The sequence below is a fragment of the Macaca mulatta genome, chromosome 3 (assembly GCF_049350105.2).
Source record: "Macaca mulatta isolate MMU2019108-1 chromosome 3, T2T-MMU8v2.0, whole genome shotgun sequence".
Taxonomy (NCBI): Eukaryota; Metazoa; Chordata; class Mammalia; order Primates; family Cercopithecidae; genus Macaca; species Macaca mulatta.
Window position 1 is genome coordinate 169,120,776 of NC_133408.1, and position 27,763 is coordinate 169,148,538.

Here is a 27,763-nt window from a genome sequence, read left to right on the forward strand (position 1 = left end):
TGCTTAGCATCTGAATGGTTGTTGAGAGCAGTGGTATGAAATGTAGGCTGTGCAAGGAAATGCTTTGGGGGATGGAAAATATTTTTATATGTATTATACTGATATCTTTTTTACTTTCTATACTTATGTGTACATTCCTACAATGTTATTTAAAACTATGCATTTATGAGTAAACATACATGTATTTCAGAGTTATACTGTAAATGTACCATAAGGCATATATCCATTTTCCATGAGTTATTTATGCAAAGAAAGGACCATGGATAAAAATTTTTTAGCATTATATCAATTTTCCTGTTGGTCACTATTTCTGTAATGGGTTCTTGGGGAGATTAGAATCTCCAGGATGATTTTTCAAACTCACATATCCAGGTATGTTAGTGCCCCTTACTGAAGCACTTGTAGTTTGTTAAAGTTTCCCAAACAATCTTGAATTTTTTTTTTCTCCTTCCTCCTTATCCACTTATTTCACTTGAGAACCATTACTCTCTTTTAAGCTATCCAGATCTATGTCCTTAATCTAGCAGTAATTTATCAAAAACCCATATGATAAGAAAATTATTCTATAATAGTGTTGGTAAAGAAAAGACTAAAATAGAAAAAAAATGCCGACAATTGATTGGCTAATGAGGTGGGTCATGCCAGATGCAAGACTGCTGAGCCTACCACAGGAGCAAGAGAGAGGACATGCATTCCATCTTAAGGCATCTATGAGCCCATGTAGACACCATGAGCAAAACTCACCCTCCCGTGTTGAAAAAGTTTATAGACAAGAAGTTATCATTGAAATTAAATGGTGGCAGACGTCCAAGAATATTGTGGGGATTTGATGCCTTTATGAATCTTGTGATAGATGAGTGTGTGGAGATGGCAACCAGTGGGCAACAGAACAATATTGGGATAGTGGTAATACAATGAAAGAGTATCATGTTAGAAACCTTGAAACAAGTATAAATGATGGCTGTTCAGCATAGAAATCCATGTCCCCTCTCCAAAGAGCCTTTTTTACTATGATGTAAAAATTAGATCATGTACATTTTTTTTTTTTTTTTTTTTTTTTGAGACAGAGTCTCGCTGTGTCGCCCAGACTGGAGTGCAGTGGCCGGATCTCAGCTCACTGCAAGCTCTGCCGGGTTTTTACGCCATTCTCCTGCCTCAGCCTCCCGAGTAGCCGGGACTACAGGCGCCCGCCACCTCGCCCGGCTAGTTTTTTGTATTTTTTTAGTAGAGACGGGGTTTCACCGTGTTAGCCAGGATGGTCTCGAACTCCTGACCTCGTGATCCGCCCGTCTCGGCCTCCCAAAGTGCTGGGATTACAGGCTTGAGCCACCGCGCCCGGCCATGTACATTTTTATATCGGACTTTTTTTTTTTTTTTGAGACGGAGTCTCGCTCTGTTGCCAGGCTGGAGTGCAGTGGCGCGGTCTCGGCTCACTGCAACCTCCACCTCCTGGGTTCAAGCGATTCTCCTGCTTCAGCTTCCCAAGTAACTGGGATTACAGGCACTCGCCACCACACCCGGCTAATTTTTGTATTTTTAGTAGAGATGGGGTTTCACCATGTTGGCCAGGCTGGTCTTGAACTCCTGACCTTGTGATCCACCCACCTCGGCCTCCCAAAGTGCTGGGAAAATTACGAAATATGAAAATTAGCTGGGTGTGGTGGCAGGCATCTCTAATCCCAGTTACTTGGGAGGCTGAGGCAGGAGAATCACTTGAACCTGGGAGGCAGAGGTTGTAGTGAGCAGAGATCGCACCATTGCATTCCAACCTGGGCAACAGGAGCGACACTCTGTCTCCAAAAAAAAAAAATTTGTTAGATAAACTTGTAATAGTCAAAAAAAGAAAGTTTAAAATAAAAATAGGATTTCATTTTCAGTTATGTGAACCATAATAGATAAATGAATCAAAAGAATCATTTGTCAAGTCATAGTTATTACCATGAATTTGACATCAGTTAAGTATTAAGACCTAGCTTTTTTTTTTTTTTTTTTTTTTTTTTTAAGACAGAGCCTCACCCTGTCACCCAGGCTAGAGTGCAGTGGTGTGATCTTGGCTCACTGCAACCTACCCTCCGGGCTCAAGTGATCCTCCCACCTCAGCCTCCCGAGTAGCTGGGACTAGAGGCACATGTCACCACGCCTGGCTAATTTTTTATATTTTTTGTAGAGACAAGGTCTTACTATATTGCCCAGGCAATTTTTAAATTTTTTGTAGAAACAGAGTGTCACTATGTTGCCCAGGCTTGTTTCAAATCCCTGGTCTCAAACAATCCTCCTGCCTTGACGTCCCAAAGTGCTGGGATTACAGGTGCGAGCCACCATGCCTGGCCAGCATAAGTTTTTTTAATAGTTTCAAATAAATGCAGGGCTAACATGGCCAGGAAAGCCTGAAGCACAAAGCAGAGAAATAGACTAGGTAGTATGGAAAAGACAAACAAACCTGGCTTTGCCACTTATAACTATAAGGGATCTTGAGCAGGTTTCCTGTAGGCTATAGAAATTTCATCTATAAAGGAAGGAAGGTTGAGTCATTAGATAAGCATCCAACTTTCCTTGGACTATAAAATTCCCCTACATTCATTATAAAATAACCAAGTTAATATTAATAATTTTGATTTATCAGTGCAGAGCTCGTTTGTCACACAGGGACTTCAGTAAGCTGTTGAGGAGGTTTGAGATATAGTATTAGATCTCACCCTTAGTAGCCCTTCTTTAAAAGTTCAATCTGATCATAGGCTGACTAGATTCAGTCAAGTGCTTCCATTTAAAGAAGGAAACCTCACTGTTTTTTGTTCTTGTTTTTCCTGGGAACGATTATTTTCTTCTGGTTTGAAGTACGAATTATGGTAGGACCAAAGAATGTGCTTTTCCACCATTGAGTCTTCAAGAAGCTCGGAAAGCAGGGGATCCAACTAAATTTCCTCTGAATTGCCTTCTGTGTGCAGGATTCCAGAAGTGCAGCTAGAAGGTGAACAGTAAATAAAGAGTCTTCAAATGACTGAGTACTGGTGATTGGGTGCTTAACATGTGACCTTGGGCAAGCCCCTTCCCCTTTCTGGGCCCCAGTTTTTGTTTCTGTGGATGACAGAATTGGGACTAGAGCAACTACATTCCTTCTGGTGCTCACATTCTAACCAATATGATTCCTCAATCCAAAAGGAAGAAATGCTCCATTCTTCCCTTAGTCATCTGAATTAATTAGCTACATAATTGGCATAGCCTAGATTTTATTTGGCTTGGCTCACTCACCTGGGTGATGGATGGATCTTTGAGAATACAGCCCTCTTAGTGCCCTGGAGATACTCTGAAAGGGTGGGATGTAGTCCTTGAACTGAATCTTTAGACCTAAGGCATACTGCAAACAAATATTCGTGAGAGTAGGTTGTGGGTATGTTTTCTTTTTTAACTTTAGTTAATACAAAGAAAGTAAAGGTCTTGCTTTGGCTAGTATGAAGTACCAGGAACAAGAGAATGTGACGTGTGCTGCTGTTCACAAATTATATCTCCTCATAGAGGCTTCCATTTTAATATGCTGGGTCTTGGAAAAAAAAAAATAGAGAAAGGTGACCTGCCTTAAATGAATATAAACATGAAGAAAAACTCTCAAGTTTGGCAAATGTGAACAGGTACTGTGGAACCAAAGACCTGTTGGGAAAAAGTTATCTGTTGGGTTGGAACAGGCACAGGCTAGAGCAGTGCTGCAGGTAGAGCCTGCTGCAAGCAAGGGAGACAAAACAAGCTAGGGTTTGGTGGCCATCCTGAGAGAGCCACTGACCAGTGTGTGTGCTTTCAGTGCCAGCTCCTGGCAGCATCTAATATGAGAAGTAGAGCTACTTACAGTTGTCTGGGGAAGTAGTATCAGAGGGAAAAGAGAGTTGGCACATGCCTATAGTCCCAGCTACTTGGGAAGCTGAAGTGGGAGGATGATGAGTTTGAGCCCAGCCCGGGCAAAATAGTAAGACCCAGCCAGGTGCAGTGGCTCACACCTGTAGTCCCAGCACTTTGGGAGGCCAAGGTGGGCAGATCACCTGAGAGTCTGGAGTTTGAGACCAGCCTGGCCAACATGGTGAAACCCTGTCTGTACTAAAAATAGAAAAATTGGCTGGGCATGGTGGCATGTGCCTGTAATCCTAGCTACTTGAGGGGCTGATGCAGGAGAATAGCTTGAACCCAGGAGACGGAGGTTGCAGTGAGCCAAGGATAGCGCCACTGCACTCCAGCCTGGGCAACAGAGTGAGACTCTGTCTCAAAAAATAAAAAGAAAAAAAAAAAAGAAAAAAAGAGGAGGAAAGGAGAGCAAGGCCATGGGCAACCGAGACTATCTTCAAAGAGGGAACTGGAGTTCCTTTCCTGGAATTCTTGAGACTGAGCCCCAAGGAAAAGGCAGCAGCCACAAATGGCTTACCCTTACTCAAAACTTCACTTTTTTTTTTTTTTTTGAGACGGCATCTCACTCTGTCACCAGGCTGGAGTGCAGTGGCGCAATCTTGGTTCACTGCAACCTCTGCCTCCCAGGTTCAAGCGATTCTCCTGCCTCAGCCTCCCAAGTAGCTGGGACTATAGGTGTGCGCCACCATGCCCTGCAAATTTTTGTATTTTTGGTAGAGGTGGGGTTTCACTGCGTTGGCCAGGATGGTCTCTATCTGACCTTGTGATCCGTCCGCCTTGGCCTCTCAAAGTGCTGGAATTACAAGCGTTAGCCACTGCACCCAGTCCAAAACTTCACTTTTAAAACTGCTTGGTGGGGCACGGTGGCTCACGCCTATAATCCCAGCACTTTGGGAGGCCGAGGCGGGTGAATCACTTAAGGCCAGGAGTTCAAGACCAGCCTGGCCAGCATGGTGAAACTCCATCTCTCCTAATACAAAAATTAGCTGGGCGTGGTGGTGCACATCTATAATCCCAGCTACTCAGGAGGCTGAGGCACGAGAATCACTTAAACCGGGTTGCGGAGGTTGTAGTGAGTTGAGGTGGCGCCACTGCCCTCCAGCCTGAGCGACACAGCAAGAGTCCGACTCAAAACAAAGAAAGAAAACTTTACTTGATTAATCACCAGTCCATTTCTTTTTGGGATTTAAATATGGACCCTCCCTCAGAGCATCTCTGCTAGGGAAGTTAGCAAAGTTGTTTGGATTACAGTCACATATCCCAAATGCCAAATGTTATAAGTCTAAGATTATTCATTGCAGCATTGTTTATAATAATGAACAATTGGGGTCCAGGCGTGTGGTAGCTCACGCCTGTAATCCCAGCACTTTGGGAGGCCAAGGCGGGTGGATCAGTTGAGGCCAGGAGTTCAAGACCAGCTTGGCCAACATGGAGAAACTCCATCTCTACTAAAAATACAAAAATTAGATGGGTGTGGTGGCCTGTGCCTGTAATCCCAGCTACTTGGGAGGTTGAGACAGGAGAACAGCTTGAACCCAGAAAGTGGAGGTTGCAGTGAGCCGAGATTGATCCACTGTATTCCACCCTGGGAAACAGAGCTAGACTCTGTCTCAAAAAAAAAAAAAAAAAAAAAAAAAAGACCAGGCGCAATAGCTCAAGCCTGTAATCTCAACACTTTGGGAGACCAAGGCAGGCAGATCACCCTAGGTCAGGAGTTCAAGACCAGCCTGGCCAACATGGTAAAACCCCATCTCTACTAAAAATAGAAAAATTAGCTGAGCGTGGTGGCAGGCGTCTGTAGTCCCAGCTACTTGGGAGGCTGAGGCAGGAGAATTGCTTGAACCCCGGGGGGGCAGAGGTTGCAGTGAGCCGAGATGACACCACTACACTCAAGCCTGGGCAACAGTGTCAGACTCTGTCTCAGAAAAAGAAAAATTGAAAGATTGGTAATAACCTAAATGCCTACTAATATAGGGCCAACTGGTTAAATAAATTATGGTACATACTTGTAATACAATATTAGGTAACCATTAAAAAGAATGAGGCAGTTCTTTTCAACTGGAGAAAGTCCATGTAAATCACAGAATTATAGAATGCTCAGAGCTGAAGTGATCTTAAAGATTAGCTAGTTCAACCTCCTACAAGAAACAAGGAAAATGATTTACCTAAGATCATACAGTCAGGGATGAGGCCATAATCCAGGTATTCTGGTATCTATTCCAATGCTGCTTCTACAAGGGGATGCCTTCTCTCCCATATTATTCTTTGAGATACTGAGGAATGCAAGGCTTTTTATGCCTCTACCGTATTGAAAATCAGGATGAAGGAAGCTCACAGTAGAAATACACTTGCTTATCCCATATGTTTTGTGTTTCCCTTGTGTCTTAAAAATTTAAAACTCTGGCCGGGTGCGGTACTCACGCCTATAATCCCAGCACTTTAAGAGGCTGAGGCAGGCGGATGACCTGAGGTTGAGAGTTTGAGACCATCCTGACCAACATGACCATAGAGATCCTGACCATCTCTACCAAAAATACAAAATTAGCTAGGCGTGGTGGTGCATGCCTATAATCCCAGCTGCTCAGGAGGCTGAGGCAGGAGATTCACTTGAACCCGGGAGGCAGAGTTTGCGGTGAGCCGAGATTGCCCCATTGCACTCCAGTCTAGGCAACAAAAGCAAAACTCTCTCTCACCAAAAAAAAAAAAAAATTGAAAGTCTGCCTGTCTCTCTTAACTGCACAAGATATAATGTCTGTAGAACTTGGTCTATTTGGGGCAGGCCAGACTAGCTGATGCACTAGAGCAGAAAGTCCCATAGAAGTTTTCCCTAGAAGCAGACAGATGGTTCTCCTGGGACAATGTTGAACATTTACTATAGGATGGAGAATATTATTTATAAATAATATTTCTGTTGAGATGGAGTTTCTCTCTTGTTCCCCAGGCTGGAGTGCAATGGCGCGGTCTCGACTCACTGCAACCTCTGCCTCCTGGGTTCAAGTGATTCTCCTGCCTCAGCCTCCCAAGTAGCTGGGATTATAGGCGCCTGCCACCATGCCCAGCTATTTTTTTTATTGTTTTAGTAGAAATGGAGTTTCACCATGTTGGCCAAGCTGGTCTCGAACTCTTGAACTCAGGTCTCGATCTGCCTGCCTCGGCCTCCCAAAGTGCTGGGATTACCTGACCTATAAATAATATTTCTGACCTATAAATAATATTTCTAAACAATAAATTTCCCTGAAACTTTTTGGCTCTCGGTATTAGGTATTAGGAAAGCCTAATACCCTCAAAAACCTCAGATGTTCATTCCACATTAGCTATATGCCTGTGTTGCTTCAAATTAATTTGAGGGAGGAAGAGGTAGTTTTCCATTCACCAGACAGCAGCTCACTTCTACATGTCGTCTACTCCTACATTCTCCTATCACATTGTGGATGTGAGGAATTTCCAAGATGTTAGTTTGGCTGTCATGTGTGCTCATTGATTTATATAGCTTCTGACACCAGTATGTATTTGCAAGCCCCAAATTCACATAAGGACTCATATTTTTATTTCTGAAAAATGTTTCTATGAGTAGATACCTGCTTTTAATCTGACATCCATCTGTTGTCTCTGGTTAGGTGTTCACAAACTATCAAAAAATAGATAAGAAAAATACCTGATTAGAATAAACCATCTGCCATTTTTCCTTCCATGCTGAAGAATTAAGCATCTGACTGTAATATGGTTTGATAAAGGAGGGTTGAGTTTGATAAAGGAGGGTTGAGGTTGATTTAAAAAAAAAATTCAATTATAATAGATATCAGAGCCATCCAACATAGTTTAAAATCTATAAGAATTAGACCTAATCCTAACAATTACATAGTTTATATAAGTGCAAAGTACTTGTATATAGGGGTAAAATCCTCTCATCTCTTTTCTGATCCTAGAGCAATAAGCTATACAAGAAAACTTGCTTGAATCAGGTTCCTGTGTTCATGTATCATCTGTCTAACCAACACATGCTGTAGATAGAGTCTTCCAGGATTGGCAGCTGAGGGGGTTTTCAAACTGTGGGCTTTGGAGACCTCAGTGTGTTAAGAAACAGGAAGGTGAGGAGGTATTATTTCATACAGGAAGGCCTCACCTAAACTGACCAACATTGACTTCCAGGCTTCTGTGGGAATTAAAGCCTTGTAGGTATTAAAATAATGATGGATGTTCCCTATTATAGGAAGCTGGAGACAACAGCCAGTTCTGCTGGAGGAACCTCTTTTCCTGCATCAACCTCCTGAGGCTGCTCAATAAACTGACCAAATGGAAACATTCCCGGACCATGGTGAGTGTGGTTTTACATCATGGAGTTGTCCATCTGACTGAATTTTTAAAAGATCACTAGTAAATTTTTGTGTGCTGCCTGGTTTGTGATCTCCATATATAGACACTGAATGCTGCATGAGATTTAGCATCTTATAATTCTGGGCACTTATTCTATATTAGATGATTACCTATCAGTCCATTTCTTTTCAGGGGTCCCAATCTCAGACCCTCCCTCAGGGCAACTCTAGCAGGGAAACTAGCAATGTTGTTTGGATTACACACATTCCCAAATGATACAAGTGCAAGGTTTATCATTGCAACATTGTTTATAATAATGAAAGCTTGGCTGGGTGCGGTGGCTCATGCCTGTAATCCCAGCACTTTGGGAGGAAGAGACAGGCAGATAACAAGGTCAGGAGTTCGAGACCAGCCTGACCAACATAGCGAAACCCCATCTCTACTAAAAATACAAAAAGCCAGGAATGGTGGCAGGCACCTGTAATTCCAGCTACTCAGGAGGCTGAGGCAGGAGAATCACTTGAACCTGGGAGGCAGAGGTTGCAGTGAGCTGAGATCATGCCACTGCACTCCTGCCTGGGCGACAGAGCGAGACTCCGTCTCAAAAAAATAATAATAATAATGAAAGCTTGGAAACAAGCTAAATGCTCATTAAGCAGGGACCAACTGGTTAAATAAATGATGGTATGTCCTTATAATAGAATGTTATGCAATCATTAAAAAGAATGAGCAGCCAGGCTCAGAGGTGCATGCCTGTAATCCCAGCACTTTGGGAGGCTGAGGCAGCACGATGGCTTGAGCCCAAGAGTTTGAGACCAGCCTGGGCAACATGGTAAGACCCCATCTCTATTCAACAAAAGTAAAAGAATGAGGCAGTCCTATACTGATATGGAATGATTTTCAAAATATATTCAATAAAAAAAAAACAGGTAAAGAACAGTGTGGCAGGATATGTAGTTGGCTACCATTTGTGTTAAAAAACAGAAATAGGCTGGGTGTGATGGCCCATGCCTGTAATCCCAGCACTGTGGAAGGATCACTTGAGGTCAGGAGTTTGAGACCAACCTGACCAACATGATGAAACCCCATCTCTACTAAAATTAGCTGGGTGTGGTGGCGGGCGCCTGTACTCGGGGGAGGCTGAGACAGGAGAATCGCTTGAACCCAGGAGGCGGAGGTTGCAGTGAACCGAGATTGCACCACTGCACTCCAGCCTGGGCAACAGAGTGAGACTCCATCTTCAAAACAAAACAAAAAAATGTAAGTAATGTATGCATACATAGAATTATCTCCAGAAAATAAAAAACTGTGACAGTGGAATTGATATGTGTGGCTGACAAAATTTTCTTTTCATTTTATACCATATGCTTTGAATATTGAAAACTTTGAATAATAAAATATGAATGGAATAGTTCTCTCTCTCTCTCTCTCTCTCTATATATATATATATATATAATTTTATTTTTTTGAGACGGAGTCTCACTCTGTCACCCAGACTGTAGTACAGTGGCATGATCTCAGCTCACTGCAACCTCCGCCTCCTGGGTTCAAGCAATTCACGTGCCTCAGCCTCCTTGGTAGCTGGGATAACAGGCCCATGCCACCACGCCTGGCTAATTTTTGTATTTTTAGTAGAGATGGGGTTTCATCATGTTGGCCAGGGTGGTGGGTGATCCACTGGCTTCAGCCTCCCAAAGTGCTGGGATGACAGACATGAGCCACCGTGCCCAGCCCCCCTATATATTCTTGAAGATTAGATCTAGGTAGAGCCTGGATCATAGATCCCTGAAAGCTCCCCAGGGACTTCTGAGGCTAGCTAGGTTTGGTTTAATTTGTCTGTAAAGTGGAAATTCCAAGAAACGTTAGATGTTTATCCCACCCCTCTTTCCATGAACAGATGCTGGTAGTGTTTAAATCGGCACCAATCTTAAAGCGGGCCCTCAAGGTCAAACAGGCCATGCTGCAACTTTATGTCCTAAAGCTGCTAAAGATACAGACCAAGTACCTGGGGCGCCAATGGAGGAAAAGCAACATGAAAACCATGTCAGCCATTTACCAGAAAGTGCGTCACCGCATGAACGATGACTGGGCTTACGGGAATGGTGAGTCTTCCCAAAGCTCTTGACTTCCTGGAGTTTCCTGGGGTTTAGACAAAACTAAATAAATATTTATCACTCCTCTTTTGGCATGAATTGTTACATATTTTAGATGAAAAAGTATGTGATTATAGGTCAGGCATTAATACGCCAAACTTTAAGGTTATGCCTCAAATTCTAATATGTACCCTTGTCCTATGTAAATTATGAAAATCCATTTTATAAAACAAGTAAATGGAGAGATAATTGCCTTTCCAAAACATTCTTTTAAATGACAGCTTTCTCCAAAAGATTTTTTAAATTAAAACAATTTGTTATTATTACAAAGCAGTTAGGAAAAAAAAGATAGAAAATATAAGCAAACAAACATTTTACTATATTATATTTATGCTGTATTTGTACTATCCAGAATTTGCCACCATTAACATCTTATTGTATATTCCTCCAGATCTTTTTCTATACATATATATGCATATTTTATTAAAATGAAAGCAAGTTATGTATGCTATTTTGTAATTTTCTCTTTTAACATCATCTCTACCTTTTCATGTTAGTACATTTTCATTTCATCTAATGAAGTTCATATTCACAATTTTCTAGTTGTCCCAAAATGTACTTCATAGCGATTTTTCCAAGTCAGAATCCAATCTAGGACCACAGGTTACATGTGGTTGTTATACATATGTTAATTATTTTTGTTTTCTGGTTTTGTTTTTTTTTTTTGAGAGAGAGGGTTGCTCTGTCACCCAGGCTGGAAAGCAGTGGCATGATAATGGCTCACTGCAGCCCCGACATCCTGGGCTCAAGTGATCTTCCCAGCTGCCAAGTAGCTGGGACTACAGATGCATACCACCACCACACCCAGCTAATTTTTAAATTTTTTTTGTAGAGATGGAGTCTCTCCCTATGTTGCCCAGGCTGGTCTTGAACTCCTGGACTCAAGGGATCCTCCTGCCCTGGCCTCCCAAAGTGCTGGGATTACAGGCATAAGCCACCGTGCTTGGCCTCTAGCAGTCTCCCCACACCCACCATTAATGCTAACTAATTGAAGACCTAGGCCAGTTGTCCTGCAAAAGGATTTCTCTGTTTTCTTCTTTGTGGTGGTATCTACTTTATTCCTCTATCTATGGTATTACCTGTAAACTTGAAGTTAAATCTAAAGGTTTGATGAATTCAGTTTAAACCTTTTTGGCTGTAGTATGTTCTAGGTAATCTTGGGAACTGTACATTGCCTCACCTCAGAAGGCAAGATATGGTTGAACTACCAGAACTTGTAAGATTGATCAGAGTTTGGAAAAATTTGTTTTGGAGAGCTTTTTTATTGTTTTGTATTTGACAATTATTTCCATAATTGTATTTGAGAATTTTTGGTAATGACTTGTCTTTGCTGGGTTTGTAACCTGCTTGAATTTTAAAGGATGATGCAGTAAAGAGTTCAGAGAACTCTACTTACTTACCTGGCAGGGAAAATACCATGATCATGAAGGTGGTTTTCGCAGGACAAGGCTTATCCATTTTACTCCAGATATGCTGACCCCTGCTATTCCTCCAAATGTGGGAAACTCAACTGCATAATTTGTGGTAGTGAGGGACTATCTTTTCACTAAAAAAGGGTTTAGAGAACTAAAGGAAACATATGATAGGCACATAACAAGCCAGGATGCAACTTCTGCTATAAGACATAAAGCACAATTATCTATTAAATTATTGTACATTTTTCAAACATGAAAATGTTTTATCCTGCAAATGGCACATCTGTTGTTGCTGCCATTATGAGCCCAAACTCACACTACACTTCCTTATGATAAACCCTTGCATGTGGGACATGAGAGATCTGGGAGATTTGTATCTTTAGCCCTGAAATAAGTGTCTAAGTGAATAGAAGCAAAACAGATTATCTGTTTTCTGTTTTTACCTTCATTGAAGCTGTCACCTCATCATCTTAAAATAAGCTGATATATAGATTTATCACATGCTGGAGGAGATTCCACAGAATCAGGAAAGTCTTCAGTAATTGGTCCATTCTGATTCTCCATGTTATACCCCTCTTGCCCCTTCCCATTCCTTGAGAGCTGGCTACTCCATTCAGATGGCACTCTCATCCCCTAGGGAAAGCTGCATAAAAGGAATTTAATTACCCTTTTGGGAAATATAATACATATAACTAGTAATACATAAAGCTAGTAAGAAAGGGAAATAATGAAAAGGAAATATAATAGAAGAAGTCCACCTCCCTCTGGGCCCTCATTTCCTTTCTCATAGGTAACCACTATTACTACTTTCTAGGCTACCCTTCCAAAGGTAATTTGTGCATATACAAGCTTATGCATGTGGGCATATGTGTATTTTTTAAACCTAAGTGTCAGCATGCTGTATACTTACTTTGTACATTGGTTTTCACACACACACACACACACAAAAATTTCTGAGCAGTTCCATTTTTGGAACCATGATCTGTGGTAAGACAAGCAGTGTCTTGCATTAAATGTATTTTTCTTCCTCTCTTTCCAACACAGACATCGATGCCAGGCCATGGGACTTCCAAGCAGAAGAATGTACCTTGAGGGCCAACATTGAGGCTTTTAACAGCCGTCGGTATGACAGACCCCAGGACTCTGAATTTTCACCTGTGGATAACTGCTTGCAGAGTGTGCTGGGGCAGAGGTTGGATCTGCCTGAAGATTTCCACTATTCATATGAGCTCTGGCTCGAGAGAGAGGTGTTTTCACAGCCCATCTGTTGGGAGGAGCTTCTCCAGAATCACTAAGTTCTTGTCAACAAGCATCAATAGATGGAGGTCAGCTCCAATAAATGGTGCTCTGCCTACCCTTTCCATACAGACTTTGTTACCAGTTCTAGGAGTGCTTGCCACAGGAAGATCAGCCTAAGAACATCCAGTATTGTTCAGGGCTCTTCTGGGGGCTCTTGGTCCTAGAGATGGTGCAAGGGTGGGATCCTGAATCACAACAAAATGATCAACTTGCCCTGGGGTCAGTTGGGTGCCCAGTTGGCCTAGGAAATCTTTTGGTGGATCAGTCCTAGACAAGCTCTTTGGTAGGACCTCTTCCTGCTTTAGTCTTGGCTAGAACCAGGCTAGCCTTTGCTGGCTCTAAAAGAGGAAATTTGTTACAGCATTTGACCCATGGCATTCATCACAGATAGTGGGAGGTACAAGTCATAAAATAAGGAGAAAGTTTTCTTTTTGCTCACCCTGGATTCCTAGGACTTATCAGAGATTTGGAAAAACCAACTTTGAAATTAAGTTTGCATTTTAAATTTCAAATTTGGACAGCCTCTTTCTAAAATCATTAACTCTAAGATTATTTTAGAGCACCTGCACCTTCTTTGTGAAGGATGATGATTTACTATTCCCTCAATACTGCATGTTATAGAAAAGGGTGTTGTGTAAAGTGTTTTTTTCCTCATTCTGTAAGAGATCTATATTCAATGTGAAAATTATTTCCTTGTGTACTCTGTATAGGGCATGGAATGCTCTGCCATTTTTAAAGAGCCACAACCAATATGAAATATTCAGGTCCTTTCTAAGGATGTTTCGTATTTTTCTTAAATGACTCCAGTCTTAAAATGGCTGAGCACACTGCAGAAAATTATCCTTTTCATCCAATTCATTTTTTAAATGACAAGTTAACTACAGGAGGCTTTATTTATTCAGATGGTATGTCCACTTGTGCTCATGATCAATATATTTTTCTAATTGAAAAGAACAGTAAGAGCATCACAGCTTACCATTTTTCTTTTTCTCCAATGTTGATTAATGATTTTTTTCCCTTTTATTGCTAACAGTTTCAAAGTGTCATGTGGAGATTTAGCAATACTGTTTCTACCTAAAAGTATTGCACGTTTCATTGAAAATGTAAGAATTGATATACCAGCCTCTTTATATTTCTCTTTTATAGCAAAATCACATACTTCTCAAGACAAACAAAGTTTTTTAAAAAGTTTCTGATTTAGTTAGGATCATATGTTTTTGTTTTTGATTTTTGTGGGTTTTTGTTTTGTTTTGTTTTTTTGTTTTTTTGAGACTGAGTTTCTGCTCTTGTTGCCCAAGCTGGAGTGCAATGGCACAATCTCGGCTCACTGCAACCTCCGCCTCCCGGGTTGAAGTGATTCTCCTGCCTCAGCCTCCCAAGGAGCTGGGATTACAGGCACGCACCACCATGCCTGCTAAGTTTTTGTATTTTTAGTAGAAACAGGGTTTCACCATGTTAGCCAGGCTGATCTCAAACTCCTGACCCCAGGTGATCCGCCCGCCTCAGCCTCCCAGAGTGCTGGGATTACAGGCGTGAGCCACCGTGCCCGGCCTCTTCAAGCTTTTTTTTTTTTTTTTTTTTTTTGAGACGGAGTCTCGCTCTGTCCCCCAGGCTGGAGTGCAGTGGCCGGATCTCAGCTCACTGCAAGCTCCGCCTCCTGGGTTCACGCCATTCTTCTGCCTCAGCCTCCCGAGTAGCTGGGACTACAGGCGTCCGCCACCGCTCCCGGCTAATTTTTGTATTTTTTTTAGTAGAGACGGGGTTTCACGTGTTAGCCACGATGGTCTCGATCTCCTGACCTCGTGATCCGCCCGTCTCGGCCTCCCAAAGTGCTGGGATTACAGGCTTGAGCCACCGCGCCCAGCCTCTTCAAGCTTTTTTACTATAAATGTTGCCCCTCTCCCCCAACTTAGTCACTACTGAATCTTTTTGTGATGGCACCAGGTCACTTTATGCTGGGAGATCTAGTCAAAATTTGTTTATTTACTCTGCCCCTTGTCAACCACAGTATAATTTGGAGGACATGAATAAAATACTTGACAGTATCCAAGGGAGCGATACCAAAATCTAGTAGGTAAATTTTGGATTTTACTTCTTTGTGCTTTAAAGTACCAGGATTTCTGTCTTTATGGATAGGTCTTGGAGAATGTAAGTAATGGATGAAACTTTTTTAAATAATTTGTAAATTTTACCTAAGTAGGAGAATAGTCCTTATTGCAACCAAAATAATTTACTGAGCATGACTCCTGTAAATTAATCTACAGTCAGACTAGTATGATTTTAATATGATTTGAGTAAAAAGATAATTTTCAAGGAAAGAGTAATCATCCATCAATTTCTTTTAAAGCCAGATAGTATTCAATTTATGTCAAGAACAAAGAAGTTGCCCTTTTAAAAGCATGTACATGAATGCTTTTTGAGGCACAGAAGTGTGCTAAGCTTTAACATTTTGTATTTATTTACAACTCTTCTCTAAGGGAAGGTTACTTCTCAGTGCAGATGGAGAAACTGAAGCATTAAGGATAAATGATTAGTTCTCAATCACATCATTTTTTCACAGATTTGCTGGGACTAGCTTTCAGGTATTGACAGCCAGCCCCATATATTAAGGTAACCAGGCTGAATCTCCCTATTTAAGAATCCATGTATGTGGTTAGGAATAAATTCAAATTCACCGGTCTCCAATGGTGATTACTTTTACTACATAGAGAAACATTATTTGAATGACTTATAGAGGATTTTTATTTGTGAATATTTCAGTAAAGTTTGGGTTGATTGTTGATAACACTGTTCATCTACTGAAGCACTTTAATAAAAATAAAATGAACTGGAATTAGAAATTTGGTGTTTAAATTCTTCAACACAAGAGAACCTCAAAGTCAGATATAGAAAGGAAGGATATAGGCCAGGCGCAATGGCTCATGCCTGTAATCCCAGCACTCTGGGAGGCCAAGGCGGGTGGATCACCTGAGGTCAGGAGTTCGAGACCAGCCTGACCAATGTGGTGAAACCCCGTCTCTACTAAAAATACAAAATTAGCCAGGCGTGGTGGCGCATGCCTGTAATCCCAGCTACTGGGAGGCTGAGACAGGAGAACTGCTTCAATCCAGGAGGCGGAGTTTGCAGTGAGCCAAGATCGCGCCACTGCACTCCAGCCTGGGCAACAAGAATGAAACTCTATCTCAAAAATAAAGAAGGATATAATAAAGTTAGTATATAAAATATTATTTTACCCCCAGAGTGTTCCCTGAGGATAGACTATGACAAGCAATAACTCCAGATCTTAGTGACTTTTGACAAATGTTTCTTGTTCATGGGTCTGGGAGTCAGCCGCAGCTCTGCTCGACTCAGCTTGGCTTGCTTGGCTTGGCTCTGCTCCACAGTCATCTTTTTTTTTTTTCTTTTTTTTTCTTTTTTTTTTTGAGACAGAGTCTCACTCTGTCGCCCAGGCTAGATTGCAGTGGCGCTGTCTCGGCTCACTGCAAGCTGTGCCTCCCAGGGTCATGCCATTCTCCTGCCTCAGCCTCCCAAGTAGCTGGGACTACAGGTGCCCGCCACCACTAATTTTTTGTATTTTTTAGTAGAGACAAGGTTTCACCGTGTTAGCCAGGATAGTCTTGATCTCCTGACCTCGTGATCCACCCACCTCGGCCTCCCAAAGTGCTGGGATTACAGCACAGTCTTCTTTTTCTGGCACTAGACTGATGGAATAGCCCCTACTTGGGACATACACTTTTTATAGTGAAGAGCAGGAGCAAGAGACAAACCATACCATGCAAGCACATTCAAAGCTCTTGCTTGAATATGGTGTAAATCAAATTGTTCATATACCATTGACCAAAGTAAATCATGTGGACAAGCCTAACATGAGACTGGAGAAGCATACTCTACCTACAGAGTGGTAAACACGGGTGGTATAATACTCTTATAGTAGAGAAAGTGAATTGGTCATGAATATCTGCTCCTATATTACACATAACACACAGCCCCTCCTCAAGGAAGACCAAAAATCTTATCCAGTCATGTGAGACCTAAATTCTAGGATCTCATCTAGATGAAGGTGTAGATGAAGTGTTTCTTGATCCCGTGACTTGTTAACTTAAACAACAAGATATGTCTACCTAAAATGAACAACAGAGACCAACTCTCCAAAGCAGAGTTTATTTGGGAATAGCAGGGGATTGCAATCTGGGATATGTGTGCTATAGCTGACCACAGGCTCATCCAAAGGGGTTGTGGCAAAGGGGAAGCTTTTAAAAACAAAAAGTCCACATAAACTGTTTTGAAACAAAGACCATTGTTGCAGGAGTTTGTTGCAGGAGTTGGCAGTAGCTCATGGGTGGAGACATTGATTGTTAGGTGAGTATCCTTGTGTAAGTGGCTTATCTAGAATACTGTGGTTTTGAGGACTTTTTTGCATAGTTCCCATCACAGGCATACTCAAATGAGGGCCCCTCCTCCATGACCTCAAGTCCATTTTGTTTGTTAGAGTTTGACATTAGTGACTCCATTTTGATAATTTCACAGTTAATGCATTGTGGTGATCATTTCACAATGTATACGTATATCAAAACATCAAGTTGTACTCCTTAATTATATAAAATTTTTGTCACTTTGATATCCAGGCTACATGAAGTATAAACCTATGTGAAGTATAAAACTTGCCACACTGGGACTCTGGGAACATTGGTGATAAGTGTGTGTTTAGGGTGGTTTGTAGGGGCAAAGAAAGTCTTGACATTATTTCAGAAATCCTAGGTACACCAATTAACATCTGCTTTACCTACAATAATAGGTCCAGGTCAGACTTTTTGATAATAGTGTTAAGTGTCATAGAATGTTTTCTGTAGTAAAAGAATGTTTTACAAAATACAGAATTTGCTATAAACATTTGTGAAACACCCAGTAGATTCTTTAGCAGCTGGTACTATTCTGACGTATGGTTAATGCTAACATATACAGTTGGCCTTCCACGTCCATGGGTTCCACATCCATGGATTCAACCATTGTGGATGAAAAATATTTTTTAAAGTTGCTTGTGAGGCCAGGCGTGGTGGCTTATGCCTGTAATCCCAACACTTTGGGAGCCCGAGATGGGCAGATCAACTGAGGTCAGGAGTTCAAGACCAGCCTGGCCAATATGGTGAAACTCCGTCTCTACTAAAAATACAAAAATTAGCCAGGCATGGTGGCTCATGCCTGTAATCCCAGCTACTCTAGAGTCTGAGGCACGAGAATCGCTGGGAGACGGAGGTTGTAGTGAGCCGAGATCATACCATCGCACTCCAGCCTGGTCGACAGAGTGAGACTCCGTCTCAAAAAAAAAAAAAAGAAAATTGCTTGTGTACTGAACATGTAGAGTCTTTTTTTTCTTGTCATTATTCCCTAAACAATACAGTAAAACAAGTATTTACATAGCATTCACATAATATTAGGTATTATAAGTAATCTAGAGATTATTTAAAATATACAGGAAGATGCACATAGTTATATGCAAATACTACCTACCATTTTATATCAAGGACTTGAGCATCCAAGGATTTTGGTATCCTTAGGAGGTCCTGGAACCAATCCCTCACAGATACTGAGGGACAACTATATTGTCTTCGTCTGTTTTCTGTTATAAGACTACCAGAAATTGCATAATTTTATATAAACAATAGAAATTTATATGGTTTACAGTTCTGGAGGTTGAGAAGTCCAAGAGCATGGTGCTGGTATCTGGTGAAGGCCTTTATGCTGCATCATCCCATGGCAGAAGGTAGAAAGGCAAGATAGCACACTAGACTGAACTAGGAAAAGGGGGACAAACTCATCCTTTTATCAAGAACCCACTCCTGAGAGAATCAACCTATTCCCACAATAACTCCATCAATCCCTTCATGATTGCAGCATCTTCATGATCTAATGACTTCTTAAAGGCCCCACTTCTCAACATGATTGTGTTGGGAATTATGCTTCCAACACACAAACTTTGGGAGACATATTCAAACCATAGCACTTCTTTTTTTTTTTTTTTTTTTTTTTTGAGACGGAGTTTCGCTCTTGTCCCCCAGGCTGGAGTACAATGGTGTGACCTTGGCTTACTACAACCTCTGCCTCCCAGATTCAAGCAATTCTCCTGCCTCAGCCTCCCAAGTAGCTGGGATTACAGGCATGCGCCACCATGCCCGGCCATAGCACAAATTTTATATGATGTTTTTTGACATTAGAGACCTCAAAAAGACATTTGAGAGTAAAAATGGCTACAGTATGATTTTATTATCTATATATTAAATATAAACTTTATCTGCCTCTGAGTCTCCTCCTTTCCCATTTTCTCTGAACGAAAAAAAAAACTAGAATGAAGAGAATAATTTACCTCCCTTATCTCACCACTTAACACAGATTGTTTATATGGTGGTGATTTAACAACATAAGGAAATGTGTAATCTCTAAAACAGAGTAGAACAAATAGATCAAAGCTCTATTAATATTGGTAAAGCATTGTAACAACATGCAAATTATTTCTGGAAATGTTGGTATAGGTAAGTCCCTCATGTGTTTGGAAAACACATGAGTTACCCTTACAGCTCATATGTTTTTATTTTTCCAATAGTGAATTTTCAGTAACCTCTGGTATTCCATTAGAATTGCTGGTCTGGGGCCAGGTGCGGTGGCTCACGCCTGTAATCCCAGCACTTTGGGAGGCTGAGGCGGGCGGATCACAAGGTCAGGAAATCGAGACCATCCTGGCTAATACGGTGAAACCCCGTCTCTACTAAAAATACAAAAAATTAGCCAGGTGTGGTGGCGGACGCCTGTAGTCCCAGCTACTCAGGAGGCTGAGGCAGGAGAATGGCGTGAACCCAGGAGGCGCAGCTTGCAGTGAGCTGAGATCGCGCCACTGCACTCCAGCCTAGGCAACACTCTGTCTCAAAAAAAAAAAAAAAAAAAATAGAATTGCTGGTCTGGAAAGTTTATATAAGTCCTGAGCACCTTATACCTTCAAACACCTTTCTAAGTGAATGACTTCTCTAAATATTTGCCTATTCTAATATTCTCCTTAAAATGTTAAACCTTAATACTTGCAAACAAATTATCCTGCAGAAATATGTTGAAATGGGCTGTTTATGTTCTCCCCAAAATACATATGTTGAAATGCTAACCCCAGCCGGGCGTGGTAGCTCACGCCTGAATTCACAGCACTTTGGGAGGCTGAGGCAGGTGGATCACCAGAGGTCAGGAGTTCTAGACCAGCCTGGCCAACGATGGTAAAACCCCATCTCTACTGAAAATGCAAAAATTAGCCAGGTGTGGTGGCAAGTGCTTGTAATCCCAGCTACTCGAGGGGCTGAGGCAGGAGAATCACTTGAACCCGGGAGGCAGAGGTTGCAGTGAGAGCCAAGATCACGCCATCATACTCCCCTGGGGGATAAGAGCGAGACTTCATCTCAAAAAAAAAAAAAGAAATGCTAACCCCTAAGTTGACAGTATTAGGAGGTGGGGCCTTTGGGGGATGATTAGGCCATAGGGACAGAGCTCTCATGAATGGGAACAGTACCCTTTTGAAAGTGGCCCAAGAAAGACCTTTAATCCCTTCCACCATGTAATGACACACCAAGAAAGCACCACCTATAAGCCAGAAAGCAGACCATCATGAGACACTGAATCTGCCTTGATCTTGGACTTCCCAGCTTCCAGAACTGAGAGAAATAAACTTCTGTTGTTGATAAGCTACCCAGTTTATGGTATTTTATTATAGCAACCTGAAGAGACTAAGACATGTTCTTGAGCTGAAAGGGATCTGAGGTTACCGAAGCCAGTCTCCATCCAATGCAGGAATTCCTTTACTAGCATCCCCTAGGTGCTTATCTAGCCTCTAATATTTTTACTGACAAGAACCTTACTACTTCACACTTTCATTAGTAACAACTGAACTGTCTATGACAGAATTAAGTGACTCAATACAATACTATCTTTTGGTATTATTTGGGCCAGAAGAACCATGATTACATTTACGGAATCCAGAAACCAAACTTTAGCTCTTAGTTGCACTTTCTTCCCCACTGTATTAGTTTCCTAAGGCTGCTATAACAAGTTAGCAGAAACTAGTGGCTTAAAACAATAGAAACTTGGCCAGGCACGGTGGCTCACGCCTGTAATCCCAGCACTTTGGGAGGCTGAGGTGGGCGGATCACGTGAGGTTGGGAGTTCGAGACCAGCCTGACCAACATGGAGAAACCCCGTCTCTACTAAAAATACAAAATTAGCCAGGCGTGATGGCGCATGCCTGTAATCCCAGCTACTTGAGAGGCTGAGGCAGGAGAATCACTTGAACCTGAGAGGTGGAGGTGGTGGTGAGCCAAGATCACGCCATTGGACTCCAGCCTGGGCAACAAGAGTGAAACTCCATCTCAAAAAACAACAACAACAACTAAAAACAAAAACAAAACAAACCAGTAGAAACTTATTCTCTCTCTCTCACACTCTCTCTTTTTTTTTTTTTTTTTTTTTTTTTAATGAGACAGAGTCTCACTCTGTCGCCCAGGCTGGAGTATAGTGGCACAATCTCAGCTAACTGTAACCTCCACCTCTTGGCTTCAAGCGATTCTCCTGCCTCAGCCTCCCAAGTAGCTGGGATTACAGGTGCCTGCCACTACGCCCGGCTAATTTTATCTATTTTTAGTAGAGACGGGGTTTCACCATGTTGGCCAGGCTGGTCTTGAACTCTTGACCTCGTGATTTGCCCACCTTGGCCTCCCAAAGCGTTGGGATTACAGGCATGAGCCACCGCGCCCGGCCAATTATTCTCTCTCACAGTGTGGAAGCCAGGTGCCTGAAGTCAGGTGTCATTAGGAAGGTGCTCCCTCAAAAGATGGGAGAATCTGTTCCCTGCCTCTTCCAGCTTCTGGGGGCTCTGGGAATTCCTGGGCTTATGGTGCATCACTCCAGTCTCTGCCTCTGTGGTCACAATTCTTCCTCCCCTTCTCCCTCAAAACTCCCTCTGCTTCTCTCTCATAGAGATGCCTGTGATTGTATTTAGGGCCCCCTTGGATGATCCTCCTCTAAAGATCCTGAACCCAATCACAGCTTTGGCCATATAAGGTAATATTCCGTTTCCTGGGATTCAAATGTGTAAAAATCTTTTTTGGAGCCACCATTCAACCCACTTTACCCACTAACACTCATCAAAAATCTAACAAATAGCAACACTGATTCACTTACTCCCTCTCTGTCATCATTAGTAGTGTAAGGCAAGTCCCAGAAGTTATTTTTAATTGAAAAATGTTTGCAACTGTAAATGTAGTCAAAGGAGATTCAAGTAAAGAAAGATTTTCTGGCTTGGGTAGGGGATATGCCATGAAGAAGCAGGTATCCAGTTGAAGAATACACTTCTGTATTTATTGATATTTTAATTAAGAATATACAGGTTAAAAATTCAGAGGATACAAGAGTACGCAATGAAAAACATAATTTCCTCCCGTCCAAATCCCTATCTCGTTCCCCAGAAGTAATGACTACCAATATTGTTTTATCCTTTCAGAAAACTTCCACAGTACTCATCCATCTCCTCCCTACCAACATTGTTTTTTACACAATTGGGAACACAAGACATGCTGTTCTATATTTGTCTTTACCATTCGTCTTGGGTATCTTTCCATATTAACATTCTCTCATATGACTATAAATTAATATACTCAGTTAATAATGTATGATTTTAATTACTTAATAAATAAGTCTTCCCTAACACCACCTTCAAATACATTTCACCTAAGAAGGGTATAGAGGGGAAGAATCGTGTGTAGCGTGTGTGTGTGTGTGTGTGTGTGTGTGTGTTGCAGTGGGGATGAGGTTAAGGGAGATTCACTCAGTTCCTGTAGCAATAGGTCAAAACAGTCTGACATATCATTTCCTTCCAGCAGTTCTGGTTATTCAGACTCCCAAATCCTGTAAATGTAATGAGACGGTGCCCGAGTGTGCTATGGGGAGGTGTTCAGGCTGTTTGCTCCTTTAGTAATTAGCCAGATTTAAATTTCAAAAATCAAGAATTATAAATTTTTACTTTTATTTTATAGAAAAGAAAATAACCAAAGTCTTTCTAGGGAACCGCAAGACTACAAAAGTCATCCCACCTCTGCACAAACACCTTCAGGGAAAGTGACTTCTTTACTAAGTAAGACAGTGCCATCTGTCCCCGGGCCTCCAAATGGAAACATTACTTCAAACATTCTGTAACTTTTTGTTCAAATGCTTAATGGAACTGGCAGGACAAAGATCTTCCATGTGGATGCCTGTGAAAATATGTCTTTGCCAGAAGATAATATTTTACCCAGAAAGGCAGTACAGCATAATGGCTCAGATAGAGGGTGCTAGACCCAACTTGGTGAGCTATTGTATCACGCTCTGCCTCTATTAGCTGTGTGATATGCGACAGATGATTTAGTCTCTGTATGCTTCAGACTCCCCATCTGTAAAGTGGGGCTAATATTCCTACTTACCTTCTATGGTTGTATTAAATGAGTATACATGATTTGTATATATAGTGCTTAGGAGAATGCTTACTAAATATGAGTGCCCAATAATTACTATTATTTTTCCTACCTCATTCCCCTCCCTCTCAATTCCCCAGCAAGAATAATAAATAGCATTTTAACTCTCTAGATCATGGATTGGCAAATTAACAGCCCATGAGCCAACTCTAGCCTACTACCAGTTTTTATACAGCCCATGAGCTAAGAAAACATTTTTACATTTTTAAATGGGAAAAATCCAAAGAAGAAAAATATGTTCTGACACATGAAAATGAACACAGATGTGCTCAATTGTTTACATGTGGTTTGTACGGTCATGCATTGCTTAGTGATGGGGATACTTTCTGAGAAATGCATCATAAGGCAATTTCGTCCTTGTGCGAATACCATAGAGTGCACTTACACAAACCTAGATGGTATGGCCTCCTGCACACCTGGACTATATGGTATAACCTATGGCTCCTAGGCTACAAACCTGCACAGCATGTTACTGTACTGAAGACTGCAGGCAATTGTAACACAAGAGTGAGTATTTATGTATCTAAACATAGAAAAGATACAGTAAAAATAAAGCAAAATACAGTAAAAATGGTAGACCTGTAGAAGGCACTTATCATGAATGGAGACTGCAGGGCTGAAATTGAGTGGTGTGTGAAGGTGAAGGCCTAGGACATTGTTACATACTCCTGTAGGCTTTATGAACACTCTACACTTAAGCTACACTAAACGTATTTAAATTTTTTAATTCAATAACAAATTAACCTTTGCTCACTGTAACTTTCTTACTTTATACACTTTTTAACATTTTTAAACTTTTTGACTCTTCTGTAATAACACTTAGCTTAAAACACACACACATTTTTGTGCAGCTGTACAAAAATATTTTCTTTCCTTATATCCTAATTCTCTTAAGCTTTCTCTATGTTTAATTTTTTTTTTAGCTTTTAAACTTTTTTGTCAAAAACTAAGAAACAAATACATTAATCTAGAGGCCTACACAGGGTCAGGATCATGAAGACACCACAGGGTGATGAGAGTTTTTCAGTCCCATTATAATCTCATAGGACCACTGTTGTATACGTGGTTTACCACTGACCAAAATGCCGTTATGTGGTGCATAGCCTATAACTGCTTTTAGGCTACATCAGCACAGTTTAATAGTTGTAAAAGAGGACACAAGGCCGGGTGAGGCGGCTCACACCTGAAATCGCAGCACTTTGGGAGGCCGAGGCAGGTGGATCACGAGGTCAGGAGTTCAAGACCAACCTGGCCAACATGGTGAAACCCCGTCTCTACTAAAAATATGAAAATTAGCCAGGCGTGGTGGCAGGCTCCTGTAATCCCAGCTACTCAGGAGACTGAGGCAGGAGAATTGCTTGAACCCAGGAGACGGAAGTTGCAGTGAGCTGAGATCATGCCATTGCATTCCAGCCTGGGTGACAGAGCAAGACTCTGTCTCAAAGAAAAAAAGAGGACACAGGGCCCACAAAGTCTAAAATTTTTACTCTCTGGCCCTTCACAGAGTTTGCTGACCTCTGCCCTGGATATGGATGATTCCTCTCCTAAGTCTGCCCCAGCTGGCCTTGCATCCCAACGTCTTGCATTCTCACTGCTAGGACTCTAGTGGGTGACCAGAGGAAATTACCTACAAAGAGCGGTTTATTTTTTCTGTAACTTCTTATTTAATATAAGGGCTACCAAGGGTGGGGCTATCATGAAATGAATCCAGTGATATACTATTGGACTTAATGAAATAGAAAAAGAGAAAGAAAAAAAATAAAGGAAAGATGGAAAGAAGATGCCACCAGAGTAGAAAAGAGGAAATAAGAATTTTTAAGTGTAACTTCTAAGAAAGATAGTGATAGAATATTCTAAGTTTAGATTTTCTAAGAATGCATGCTTCAATTCTGGTAATTTTTAAAAAGAACAGCACAGTTAGCATTACTATTTATAAAGAAGACATAAGGATGTGTATTCATAAATAGATAAAATTAACTAGTGCTATTCTGATGTGAGAATAGTTATCTAAATTTAACATCTTCTTCCACTTTACACAGGAAGATTTGCTCAGTTCTTGTGGAATAAACATCTAAGGTCCTAAACATTGAGTGATTCTTGAGTAAACTGGCATTTAAGACAAATGCATATATAATCAATGATGTTCTGATACTAGCAAGAATCTGAAATATGTGCTATAACAAAGTCTACCATCCAGCCACACACCTCAGCAGCCCTCCTTACCTCCCTGCAGGTCAATGCTAAGGCTTTCTTCCGTGTAAAGGCTGAAGATCCATTTGGTTGATAGAAAACAGTCCTGCCACTGAAATTGTTTCAATCATCACTAAACCATTCATTTTATATCCTGCCTGTCCACTGGCAAAACATGCTTGCTTGTGCTTTATATCTTTTAAAGCAAGGCTTCTTGGAAACACTTTAAATTTACATAGCAGGCCGGGCGCAGTGAATCATGCCTGTAATTCTAGCACTTTGGGGGGCCAAGGGAGGATCACTTGAGCTCAGGAGTTTGAGACCAGACTGAGCAACGCAGGGAGACCCTGTCTCTACAAAAAATTAAAAATAAAAAAAATTAGCCTGGCTTGGTGGTGCTAGCCTGTGGTCCCAGCTACTGAGGAGGGTCAGGTGGGAGGATCACTTGAGCCCAGGAATTCGAGGCTGCAGTGAGCTATGATTGCATCACTGTACTCCAGCCTGGGCAACAGAGCAAGACGCTGTCTCAAAATTAATTAATAATAATAATAATTAATTCACATAGTACTTTCACAGTTATTCTATCATATTGCTTTCACAGCAACCTAAGGGGAAAAAGCGAAGCTCAGAGAATTGCCCAACTAATAAGTAGTGAGGCCAAGATGTGAACTCACATTTTCTGGCCTCAAGTCCAGGGCACCTTCCTAAATAATTATAGTGGTTAACAGCACAGGCTTGACAGGCAGACAGAGCTGGCTTTGACTCTGACTGTGAACCTGGGAAAGTTACTCACTTTCTCACCTCGTGTACAAAGTGGAGAACATAATGGAAACGACCACACTGGTTATAGTGAGTGAAAATGCAATATGTGTGCAAACGCCCCTTCAGTGTTAGCTACAATTTGCAGTGAGAAAAGGATGAAATGATATGGATATCAAGGGAGGGACTGATACAAGAGCATTTCCAAAGGACACCTAGGCCTGACCAATGAACTTACCATTCTAGATGGATGAAGATGAGCTAGAGGAGATGAAAGGCAGGAGCCTGGGAGAACGGTGCAGCCAGTGGGGACCGGACAAGGCAGGACGAGGGGAGATGCCCAAAGTGCAGGGAATGATGGGGGCTGAGGACCAGAGCTCAGAGGGCAGCCATTTTTCACCACAGGGACTGTGTCATCATGAGAGTGGTAGGCACTGACGTGACTCCCTGAGCCAGCAGGGGAGGGGACACTGAGGGAGAAGCGCACAGGGCTGAGGAGTGGGCTTTGAGATCATCCCCCACTTGGAGTGCAGCAGGAAGCAGATAGGCACGTAATGACGATGTAGGCCGGGATGAGCAAGGAGCAGAATGTATGCCTCAGAAACAAGTGGGGGACTTAAAGGAGGAGGGGAGGCTAGCAGCCTTCACTTAGGCTCAGAGGTCAATGAGAATGAAGTCTCCGGGCTTGGCAGAATAAAGGCAATAATACTTCCCAATGGACCATGAAAATTATTCCATTAACATCTATCTTACTGCTGTGGCATACAATGAGGAGGCTAAAGGAGGCTGCTCACCGTGGAGGAGACAAGGAAACCTCTCTCTAACTGAAGTCCAGATTCGTGCAATGCCAGAGGCTGAGGCTGAGCTTAACGGGCACAAAGTGTCGCCAGTGATTAATGAGCTCACAGTTTGTGCTGGGCCTTGAAGGTTGAACAGGCTTCTGATGATAAGCAAGGAGGAGAAAACACTCCAGCTAAAGGGGACCACATAAGTAGAGGCTGGGAGGCATGGAGCACCACAAATCCCAGAGACAGAGGAGAGTGGCCAAAACCAGGCATGAGGGGCCAGCAAGGGTAAGTAAAACTAGACAAGCAGATGGAGGCAAGATTCGGAAAGACTACACATATTCATACCATACTAAGGAGTGCTTTGTAGGAAATAGTCATCAACAGTTTTTGAAAATGGGTGAGACATGATTAAATCTGTGCTTTAG

At 41.8% G+C, this 27,763-nt stretch overlaps 1 protein-coding gene, 1 long non-coding RNA gene and 2 pseudogenes across 3 annotated transcripts in view; all 4 read left to right on the forward strand.

The window, feature by feature from the left end:
* STRIP2 (striatin interacting protein 2) overlaps positions 1-15,909 on the forward strand; it is a 58,354-nt gene extending 42,445 nt beyond the window's left edge. The window contains exons 19-22 of one of the 2 annotated variants that reach the window (XR_013415526.1): positions 8,099-8,203; positions 10,100-10,304; positions 12,815-14,366; positions 14,681-15,909. Coding sequence is in view for 1 of the 2 variants with exons in the window: in XM_015134891.3 (XP_014990377.1) it covers positions 8,099-8,203; positions 10,100-10,304; positions 12,815-13,065 (561 nt within the window). In the remaining variant the exon portion in view is untranslated. Of the gene's footprint in view, positions 1-8,098; positions 8,204-10,099; positions 10,305-12,814 lie in introns of both variants that reach the window. The other variant, XM_015134891.3, reaches the window with a different exon arrangement.
* Positions 730-918, forward strand: LOC144340096 (small nuclear ribonucleoprotein G pseudogene; annotated as a pseudogene).
* LOC144339930 (uncharacterized) lies at positions 1,977-5,035 on the forward strand. The gene is made up of 2 exons (XR_013415531.1): positions 1,977-3,607; positions 4,680-5,035. It is a non-coding gene; the product is annotated as an uncharacterized LOC144339930 (long non-coding RNA).
* LOC114677299 (U1 spliceosomal RNA) lies at positions 11,748-11,900 on the forward strand (annotated as a pseudogene).
* Positions 15,910-27,763: the final 11,854 nt, after the last annotated feature.